Consider the following 10,742-nt stretch of genomic DNA (forward strand, 5'->3'; position numbering starts at 1 on the left):
GGATCAATATTGTGATTTTTTAAATGTTTATTATTGTTATAGTAATGGAATATGGGTATATTGGTTACTTTTATCATTTGTACAATATGTTTAATTATAATTATTTATTTATTTATTTATCTGACAGTATCAGTATTGTAATGTCGTGTTGCTATAGTCATGGCTACTAGGTTTTGTGATTTATGTTGCTATGTTTATATGTTTATGAAAATGAACTTAATTGTCTCCAATGGTATGAATAGTTAGGTATTCATTTCATTATTTTGTAACTGTAACTTTGCACACGCACACACACATCACCAAATTATGATATTTTACCAGAGAGAGAGCTCAGCACTGAAGAGCTGAGATTGCTGTTTTTCGTTTCCTCATTTCTATAAACTGAAGAGAGCGCTGTTATGCATGACCATGTAGTTAACGTTACCTTCTGAGAAAATCTTTGAAACAGCATGGTGATATTATGTTTAACCAAATCACACTTTCATGCAAGGGAGGGAGTATCGTGAAAATCTTCACCACATACGTTAAGTTTTTTGCTTTGCACTATCTGCGCAGGATGTGATGAAACCAGAGACTAACAAACCACACAGAGTTTAAATTGCCCTTTATCTCTGAGAGAGTCATATAAGGAGGTCAAAGACAAAAGCTGGAGTATAACCAACAGATATATGACAGGATGACCTTCGTGAACAAATGAACTATGGCCAAGGTCTCATACCAAGCAGGAGGCACCACTCTCTCAGTCTCAGTCGTGCCTTTAAAAGTGCTGGAAAGCAGAGCTTTCTAGGCAGGTTGTAGACTGTTTCAGACTCATACAGGTAAGCACAAATTAAGTTTTTCTGAATGTGGAGATATTGACTGAATGCAGCTTTGGGTAACAATCATCAAATCATTGCTTTTAAATCTGAATAATTCACTGTGGTCTGATTTGGCTCATAGTCTGATTAAACACTATGAATTCTTGATTGATGTAATTCATTTGCACCAAAACTAATTTTAAATGTCATGCAGTAAGTTGCCTTCTCGTCATTACTACACACAATGAGGCCAATATTCAGTTCTGCTTTTTTTTTTTTTTTTTTTTTTTACTGTAGTAAAGTAGTAAAGTAGTAAAGTAAAGTTATTATATAGTAGTAGTAGTTAAGTCATTTTGCTTCACACAGACAACAGTGTGAGCACAGACTTTATGTGTTCAGGCTGAGCAGTGAAGCAGAGAGTGAACTGTCATTGCAGGCAGCAGATAAACCTCTGAGGAGAGGAAGGACTTCCCACATGGACTCCAACAGTGCCGGCAGCGTGCAATATGACCGCTGGAACGAGGACAACATCAACATGAACGTGGAGGGATCACAGTCTACTGTGATGAGGTGAGACACAGTGACAGCTGACAGAAAGACGCAAAGATCAAATATAAAGTTTTCATATTGTTTTCTGAAATATACACAATTACAGGAATGTGGAGGAGGTAAAACCGTAGACATGTATGGACTTAAGTGATATATGGGTATGATGGGTTGAAAAAGGTTAATTTAATGTCATAGGACATAAAAGTAACTTTTAAAGTTGACACCAGTTGAATGCCATAGTACTATAAGCTTCATAAAACCTTTATAGTCAAAATAAAGTGAGAATGTGGTGAAACCAGTTCATAAAATAATGTTAGAATGATTGACCAAAGGCTGTTTGACCTGACTCCGGCCCTCCTTTCTGTTACATGCACAGGATCTTCAACACAGTGTGTATGGGGAGCACTGGAATAGCAGTGAAGACGGCAGGAGCTTTGGCTGCACTGGTGTCCATTTACATCATAGGCTACGTGACGGGATACTACGTCCATAGGTGCTGATGGTGGAGTGCTGCTATGGAAGAATAGAGCTCTGAGATTCTGAATAAACCAAAAGTTGAAATGTTCATGTATTTTTTTTTGTAAAAAAAAAAAAGCACACTGGCAATGAATGAGATCATCTGAGATATAGAAGCCACGTCATTCCAATAAATTGATTAAAAATATATATACATATGGAACATTGCAAGGACTACATGTAAAGTCTAAAAGAAGGTTTACAAGGTTAATGCTTCTGAAGTTTGTTATTCTGATGTCCTAATAAAGCTGCAGTGTAGCAACCATGCATCAACAGAGAGTCAACTGAATTTCCTAGAACACTGACTTTAGTACATGTACTTACTTGACTCCACATTGTGTAATCAACCCACAAAATACTTTTTCATACATCTTCTCAAGCCTGCCTCCTTTAAGATCCACAGACAGGTTGCAGAGGAATGTTAGCAGTCATTGTTTATCCACACCTGGTCAGGATGTGTGCATGGTTGGCTGATTTTGCAGCAACCTGGAGGTAAATGGATGTTCATGTACATTTTATATGCAGGCAACTCAATCCATTGGACACAGATCTCCAAGCAATAATTTTTCCTTCCAGTAACATTCAGCAGTCAACATAGGACTTCGTAGTATTTCCTGTGTTTAAGTATTAATGCAATACCTGATATTCATTCACTGCTGAGGATGTATAATTTCTCACTGAGATTGGGGACATATGGGACTGGATGTTCAGAGTAGGAAAGGATCGGTGCATCCTGGAAACCTCAACAAGAGGTTTCAATTTCAAGTCATGTTTAAGAGCTTGTTGTTTTGGCTTGTGGCCTTTAGTCTTTCTAATGGATGGACAAGAAGACAATTTCTCTTCTCCATGCACCTTAAGAAAGGTTCATTTGTGCCAGAAATCAACTACTGGACACATTTCCATAAAATCTGTGGTGGATATTCGTTGTTCTCAGAGGATGAATCCAAATGTTTTTGGCGACCCAGTAGGGCCCAACCATCAGTACAAAATGTCAGCTATGCACACCTCGCAAGCTAACTCCTAATTCCATACTAATACCAGTACAGTACAAACTAATCTTTATAGTAGACTAGACTACTCTTGCGTTTAATATATACTTAAATAATGTACTTGACTGTTTTATATGTGCAGAAAATGACACAAGACATGAACAACTCAGTCCAGGCCTTACTGGCAATGTCCTGAATACTTTTACAAATACATTTTATAACAGTAATTTAAGATTAAGACTGAACAATCCAGATTGAGGTCCAATTAAATTTCACAATTTCCTTGAGTCTGTTTTTTTAACACCTTTTTGGGGGGATTTTTGCAGGGATATACAACAGTTATAACTGAGAGAAATACAACTGCCTTTTATATGTGCCATAAAGAAATAAAAACATGTTTTCATAAAGAAGTGAACATTAGGCACTGAACCTGCTAGACCCAGAACAGTAACATACACGCACAGTAAGAAAACCACACCACCACTTAAAAGCAACTGTACATAAACATACTAATGAGGATGTTCAATCACATTTAATGTTGTACTTATACTAAGTCTGTTTTCAAACTATAGTCAGATGCCAGTATGGGAACGTCCATATCCTCCTGTTCATATCAGCCATTAAAAGACTCCTTGCTAACATTCTCCCAGTGTTGGTGATGGGGAACCAAATCCACAATGCAAAAACCTTCCAAAGTTTATAAATATAAAATTAGGCTTCAATAGGATGAGTTAGACACATCAAGTGGATATCATCCGGTCTTTTAGTACCAAACATTTTGTTATGTGTCTTGATCTGTACATACCAAATAACTAAGTATATTATACTAGAAAACAGAAACGTATTAGCTACTATAAGACAACATAGCACATAAGAAAAAGCTGACATGCATATCAGTTGGGTTATTGAGGTCATTTTTATTTTTGTCAGTATCAGCTCCTCTATATCCGGACCAAGTCACTATTACAGCATAAAATTGGAAAGTCTTCAGGTCTTATCTGGGAACACACATATGATAGTGAGGAAGCAAATATAATTCCGGTAATAAAAGAACATTTATTCATATAAACAGTCCAACAGGTCTAGTCGGTCAATGGTACAAAGTCCAATAAAAACAAAATGCACACTTATCAACAAGTCCAATTTTAATTTGAAATACATACATGTAAATACAGATATGTAAACCACTGAGATGTTTACCATATGTGTATAATGTTACAGAAGGCTTTACTTCATTCAATCATTGAGAGTGTCTGTGCTCAGAATAATCAAACACACACATATACAGTATATCAGCTATGTGAATTGTCATAATTAACAGTTTAAACATCATGTAATTAATACAATACTTGGCCAAATATGTTTTGAAGTAAATTTTGTATGCTGTCATGAAAACAACCTACACACTGTGGTCTCATTAAGCTTATGATGCCTTATTTCATCATGTGCACTACTTTATGTACATGTGTCTACAATATAGACCAAATAGCATAAAGGTTTAGAGGTAAGTGATTTAAAAGCAAGGAGTCAAGACACACAGCAAACGTCAGTATGTGTTCCAAACTGAGTCTGAACTAAATCTGACTAAAACATGTCTGACAAACCCATACTGCCCTCATGTGTCCAAACAGAAACAGTCTTACCAGGACTTCAATAAAATGATGTTTTCTTTGTGCAGACAATCCAAAATCCTGCTAACTATGCCAAGAATATCAAAGTATTACTCCTGGAAATAATGACATCTTTTAAAAAAAGGGTTAAGAGAAATAGTGTGACAAATACCTTTTGAGTAGACTGATCACCTCACCAGAGAGCAATCATTAAGGCAGGTATAAAACAATACTGGTTGTCTATAGTAAGCTCCGAGTCTGAACTGAATCAGATCAGAAGTATGATTAAAATATTATAATGAATTATTATAATGTCCTGTGATCAAAGGTGCTGTGTGACAACAATGAGTAAAAATACTCACATTTACATATAATGTCAGCTATGAAACCTCAGTGGACAAGGCAACTTCCCTTCAACACCTCTACTTATACTGTGCATACAGCATCATCATTTATATTCTCTGTTATATTGCTAATCCCCCCCCCTGACTGTTACATTGGCGAGGCTTTTGGAAATAGGGAGGGGGCTGCAGCCAATAATGAAACAGTTGCAGTGTTCATTGGTTCACAGTTCACACACCTGTAACATGTTCACAGCAAACAGCAAAACACATCTTCAATTTCTCCTCGACAAATACTTCAGTTTGTTCTCTGTTTACTGCCACTCATCGGCTGCGTATAGGACTACCATGCTGTGGGGAAACCCGTCAGCGTGATGTCAAAGGCAGTAGGCAGCCGAGAGGCGGACCTGAAGGAGCCCCGGACAGCCAACTCCACAGCGTGTGAGCAAAATGAAACATGGATGAGGAGGTCGCTGAAAGTTGGGAGGAAGCTGCTGATAGTGGGGTAACGTTAAATAACGACAGGCTCAATACGCATTCAGTTAAAGGCGAATAATCTTTAGAAAGCTTCTTTATATGTACATGGTAGTTTTAAGAAGTTCTCATAACGTGGCTCCATGTTAGCGACTCCCACGGGCCAACAATGTGGCTAAAGCTAGCGTTAGCTGCGAGGAAACTTATCGGGCGAGAGAGGCTTAACATGGATTTAGCCTGCTAGCTAACTAGCCAAGTGGAGTTAGCTATTTCTAAGTCTTGTGAAATAACGTTGATATGTCTGATTGTTAGCTAACGAATAGACATGACGCTCTTTAAACCACGAATATGAGTTCATGTTGAAAGGCGTAAAGTTAATATATATATCATGTATTGACGATCGCTTATGCTAAGCTAGCCATGTAGTGAGCGGCTAACATGGAAACTGTGTCACACGAATGTTGTTTTATTTAAGTTAGTGGACAATGTACACACGAGACCTCGGAGGCCACTCTTACCGCCCACTCCCACCTCACATTAACATCTTTAAATGAAATAACTTTAATCTGAAACATGGATGCTCTGCAACGACGACCAGCAGCGTCAGTGTACAAGGTCGAGATTTTACTGCAACACTGGGAACAGAAGGGACTTTTGTTGTTTAATAGATTGTTAAAATGTGTACGGTAACGTTAACTATTACATGTGTCGTTCATTAAGAGTATTTTTCCACGGAGCCGGACTTAAACTATGTAACGTTATACTATGATGTCAGTTTGCTGAACTAAATTGGTGATTTCCTGTAGTTTACGAGACCAAGTTGTTGTTGGGCAACATTTCGGCCATGTTGTCAGTCAGTGGTCGGGTAGAGAGTTTGTTATGTCTCCAAAACTGGAAGGTTTGTAACATTTAGCTGACATGAGCTAACATGAGCTAACATTAGCTATCGTCACGGTAGTTTGGCAGACGATCGCAGGCTCATGACGTCAGGAACGTGGCTCTGAGAATAAGTTGGACGTCGTTAGGAGCTTGTCAGCTTCAAGTTGGTGCTTTTTTTTTAAAGTCACATCTTCCTGTGGTTAGTCGGTATAGCATTCAGTTTATAAATGTACTTCCATCTAACTTATGTGAACAGTTTTCGCTGGCAACATCAGCCGGTTAATGTTAGCTAGCTGAGCACTCTCTGTGTTATGAGTTGGCAGCTGTCCTACTCATGTATAAATAGCTTGTAACTGAATCTGCTTTCCATCTACTCTTCCACTTGCTTACTACCTGCCGCACTTTTCTTTCTGTCCCAAATCAATCTGACCATGTTGTTTGTTTATATGAATATATGTTTGTGCTGTTTTTTCCCCCCCGACAGGAAATGGAAAAACGGCTAGAAGAGAAGCTAAGGATCAGCCAGAAAGAAAAGTAAGGCCTTAAAAGGTAGAAGAAACATGGCCTGAATTTGTGACTAAACCACTGCCTCAGTTTCCATTCAAAAAATATACGGTTTCACTTATGTGTTTTGCTTGTAAAACTACACACCTGAACACAACTTAAGATGGAAGACTTCATACAAATGATGCTGTTTCTGAGCTGATTTTCAGTTCATCCTACAGGTGAACTACCAAAGAGCTAACCCTAACCCTCCTTACAATTCAGAAAGTTGGTCGTAAGACTAGGGATTCCCCCGATACCCCCTACAAGTACAAGTACAAGTACAATTCTAACAATCACTTTGAAAACATGTTTCTTTTAAGACACATTTACTAAGTATGTTACTCTGCTGATGAGCAGGCAAAAACTGAATCAGTAATACATCTATTTGAGTCTTTTGGCCATGAAAGCATCATCTAAGCTATTATGAGCACTGCCTCCCCTGCTTCGAGGTAATTGTCTCTTCGTGTCTGTCATATTACTAATTTTTGCGTGGACTGTGTCCCGTTGGTCCGTTTCTAGGGAGTCCAGTAATAATGCTCCACGATCTCCTTTGAAGACAACCATGGTGATACAGGACGACTCTCAACCAGCAGCACCCCAACCTCAGATACGCATTTTGAAGCGGCCTACAAGTAACGGGTCACTGGGATCACCCTTGAGTCAGAACAGGCCTACACCACAGGTCAAGTCTCTGGCCCAGCGTGAGGCAGAGTACGCCGAGGCCAGGAAGAGAATACTGGGTAGCGCCTGCCCAGAGGAGACGCCCCAGGAAAAGCCCAACACTGACAGGTAATTATCCACAAATATTTACAGTTTCCTTGCAGCCTAATAAGGCCTTGCTTAAGGGCCTGAGCCGTTGGTGTAATCCATGTTGTGCTGAAGATCGCTGTCTTTGCGAGCTAAGTATCCAACAGAAAGGCAACAAATGAACAGGCATTATTTTAAATTCTCCCCATCTACCTTGATTATCATTAACATCTTTGGTTGTTGAGTGTTTTTAAAATTTGTATAATGCAATTTTCAGAATGTTTTCACTCTATGCCAACATCTATACTACAGTGTTAAATTAGATAAAATAAAATGGCTGTTTTCTAAAACAAAGACAAACAATCAGAAGAATAACTTAAGGCAATAGCCACTTAAAATGGGACTACTTCCAGCTGAATCCCAGCTGAATTGTCACACATCAGCAGGGTGTGGTAACTTTTGGTTTCATTTGATTAACAAGAGCTGGCTGAGGCACACTGCTTTTGGCTTTCTTTTGGCTTGGCTGGGTTTTGATTGGCAGGGGGTGGAGCCCAACAATAATCACAGCCAAACTTGATGGACTGGTTCTTGTTTACACCACCAAGTTAATTGTCTGTTCTTCTCATTTGTGTTCAGTTGGATTTGAATGGCAGTGAATTGTGCCAGAACGAATATAAAAGCAACCAAAAAACACAGAATGGAGAAAGTGTAGGGGGGAAAAAAGTTTCCTAAAACCAAGAGGGAGTACTGTAACTAAAATCATGTGTGAGTACCTGTCTGTTGGAGTTTTGGCCCAGCAGTTGGCAAGCGTGAAAGGCGGATGTCTCTAATTTACTCCTGTCATTATTTCCTCTCTTTCTGCCAGGCCAGGGCGCAATAACTCTACGTTGCCTTCAGAGGACACCCGATCAAACAATCACAGTGTCGGGCAGCCAGACGGCACCCAGGGGTTCCGACAGCACAGATAAGTGGGCCCCGGGGCCACCCAGCAACTGGGTGGGGAGAGAGAGAGATAAAGGGCCACCTGAGAGCAAAGACAGCAGTGTATTCTTAAAACTTCCTTCCTTCAGTTCCATTATATCGGATGTGCCGCTCGTACAGCTGCACCGCTGCGTCCCCACTAGCAGTCGTTCAAAACTAACCAGGAGCGAGGAACTCCGGAAGGAAGTCAAATGGAAATGTGCTCTCTTCTCTCCCCACTGCAGTCTGTTTGACACTGTGATTATGGACATCTTCTGGACTCACTGTGATGATCCCTTTAAGAAACGCCCCTCACCTCCATCTCTCTCCTCCCTCAGTCCCCAGCAGCTCCGTCTCAGGGCGCCTGCACGGCGGAAGCAAAGACTTACACAAAGGATGGCAGAGAGAGAGGAGGAGAAATGACGGGCCATAGCAAAATGAGATGAGCTGGTTCTTGGGCAGCAGCTTCTCCCCAGCAATAATACCAGACATCACTTCTCACACATTTACATACGTTTACGTTTTTAATTTTTCAGATGTTGGCTGACAAAATGTTTATCTTTTATTTTTCTTGCTCGTCTTTAATGGTCTATACTAGGGATGCTCTGATATCAAGTACAGATAAAAGTACTTTAAATTACACATGCACCACCACGAAACCAGTTCAAAGTATTAAGTATTGAGAGATATTTTTAAACAAACATAATATTGGCAGTTTTTATGAAGTGGGGGAAACATTGAAAATTTCCCACCTTTCTTTGGTGATAAAATGGTCTAAAGAAGCTACGGTTTAAACACAGACACTCAAGGCTGCAGCTTGTGGTGTCAGATCTCCCAGTAAACTCTAATGCTGAGTACTTGACTGGTACCTGCCAGATAACTGAGCTGTTAGCAATATCACTGCACCCCTAATATGTAAATTGCCATTTGTTTTTAAAAACGGAGGGTAAGGGTTGTGTGTGTCAAGTTGTGTATCTGACAACTTCTGTTTTTGCTATGTTTTTTTGATTTGAGCTTTTCAGCTGTCTTCCTTGTCACATCATTATTTCTATTTAAAAGTAAAAGCAAAAAAAGAGAGTGAAAAGGAGATTGTGGATTGAAGTCCATTTTTAAGTAGCTTTTCTGCCTTTTTGTATGAGACGGCAGAGCAGTATTTTAATCGAAATGAACCAAAATCCCATTTTAGAATCAACCTGTACATATATCAGTTAATTCAGATGTCATTATGTGAAGGTGGTATTAGCAGCAACTCAAAGGGTGAGGGTCAGATGGGAAATGAATTTACTGCTGTACTTCACACGCCTCTCTTATCTCCACCTCGTCAACGGTGTGCTCGTTTCTTCATGTCCTTCACTGGCGTACAGTGCGTAGGAACTCAGGTGCAGGTGAACGAGACTGAATGAATGAAATGAACTAAGATTGTATTTTTCCAGCAGTTGCTCGAACAGCAAATGTCCGTATTAAAGCTTGGGTTGGCACTTTGTTAGAAATAGTGCTACACAGATTGTGCTGTAAAATGTCACAGGAATGGTGTCCCAAGATGGATGAATGAATGCCAGTTTTCTTTCTTTCTTTTGGACTGTTTGCATCTGGGTCACAAACGAAATGGTAACATCACCCCCGTGTGATTGTGCAGTAATTGATGGTCCACTGCTGAAATGGAACGTGGAGACGCGGCTGTATGTGAACCAGAGGTAGTAATTACCTGGCTCACCAGGACCATTGTGCCCAGTAGATGTTATTGGTTTTTCACCTTTTATTTGTTCAAACAGAGAAGAGTTCTCAATAAAGCCATATTCAGTGGTGCACATCATCAATAGAGAAATTATTGTATTGGTTGAATTCAGCTTGTGCCTCCTGTATCACATCTTTACTTCCTGGTTGTCGATTTTTATTACTGTAGTTCAAGAAACTGAATATATCTGAGGGAGAATTCACAATACTGGTAAGAGGTTTTAGTTTCAGGAAATCTGGCTGCGGAGCAGGAGACCAGCAGGTTCCGCTAAGCTCTGAGTGAGAACACAAACTGCCTGTAAATACTGATTTAATAAAATGATTTGCAAAAAAGGTTTTGTGATGCATGTTCATTACTTTACATTAGCGTGGCAGGAGCTTATGTACAGTAGCATTCAGACTCAATAGAAACATTGAAAGTAGCTCTATGGAATACTGATCACAGTGAGATATGTATCCAGAGTAACAGGTCTGTATTTATGGAAACAGTTGTGTACTGTTGAATATTTCAGATGTCATTTTTCAAACATTTGAACTGCTAATGAAATTCCGTTCACCTCCGCCGTATTTGGCACGAGCCGGAAATCTCAAAACCTGCAA

At 39.5% G+C, this 10,742-nt stretch overlaps 2 protein-coding genes across 4 annotated transcripts; both read left to right on the forward strand.

Annotated features, from left to right (window-relative positions):
- Window positions 1-628: 628 nt before the first annotated feature.
- On the forward strand, window positions 629-1,911 carry smim1 (small integral membrane protein 1). Its single transcript, XM_051425014.1, has 3 exons — window positions 629-818; window positions 1,234-1,367; window positions 1,723-1,911. The coding sequence occupies exons 2-3, from the start codon at window positions 1,273-1,275 to the stop codon at window positions 1,844-1,846; spliced, it is 219 nt and encodes a 72-aa protein (XP_051280974.1). The 5' UTR covers window positions 629-818; window positions 1,234-1,272; the 3' UTR covers window positions 1,847-1,911.
- A 3,186-nt stretch (window positions 1,912-5,097) lies between these two features.
- LOC127377095 (SUZ domain-containing protein 1) lies at window positions 5,098-10,233 on the forward strand. Of its 3 annotated transcripts, none has more exons than XM_051424717.1 (4): window positions 5,098-5,243; window positions 6,640-6,689; window positions 7,221-7,490; window positions 8,314-10,233. In XM_051424717.1, exons 2-4 carry the CDS (start codon window positions 6,643-6,645, stop codon window positions 8,414-8,416), a joined length of 420 nt encoding a protein of 139 aa, XP_051280677.1. In that variant the 5' UTR covers window positions 5,098-5,243; window positions 6,640-6,642; the 3' UTR covers window positions 8,417-10,233. The 3 variants fall into 3 exon arrangements, with proteins under 3 accessions (XP_051280677.1, XP_051280675.1, XP_051280676.1); XM_051424715.1 differs by having other exon boundaries at window positions 5,102-5,307; XM_051424716.1 differs by lacking the exon at window positions 5,098-5,243 and adding an exon at window positions 5,330-6,318.
- The last annotated feature ends 509 nt before the right edge of the window (window positions 10,234-10,742 follow it).

Source organism: Dicentrarchus labrax, unplaced genomic scaffold (genome assembly GCF_905237075.1).
Source record: "Dicentrarchus labrax unplaced genomic scaffold, dlabrax2021, whole genome shotgun sequence".
Classification (NCBI taxonomy): Eukaryota; Metazoa; Chordata; class Actinopteri; family Moronidae; genus Dicentrarchus; species Dicentrarchus labrax.

Excerpts from the sequence above, each read along its gene's own strand:
- LOC127377095 (XM_051424715.1), top strand. The coding sequence starts at position 5,260 with ATGGATGAGGAGGTCGCTGAAAGTTGGGAGGAAGCTGCTGATAGTGGG. Across the intron at positions 5,308-6,639 it reads AGGAAGCTGCTGATAGTGGG|GAAATGGAAAAACGGCTAGA; the intron begins GTAACGTTAAAT and ends CCCCCCCGACAG. Across the intron at positions 6,690-7,220 it reads AGGATCAGCCAGAAAGAAAA|GGAGTCCAGTAATAATGCTC; the intron begins GTAAGGCCTTAA and ends GTCCGTTTCTAG.
- smim1 (XM_051425014.1), top strand. The coding sequence starts at position 1,273 with ATGGACTCCAACAGTGCCGGCAGCGTGCAATATGACCGCTGGAACGAG. Across the intron at positions 1,368-1,722 it reads TCACAGTCTACTGTGATGAG|GATCTTCAACACAGTGTGTA; the intron begins GTGAGACACAGT and ends TTACATGCACAG.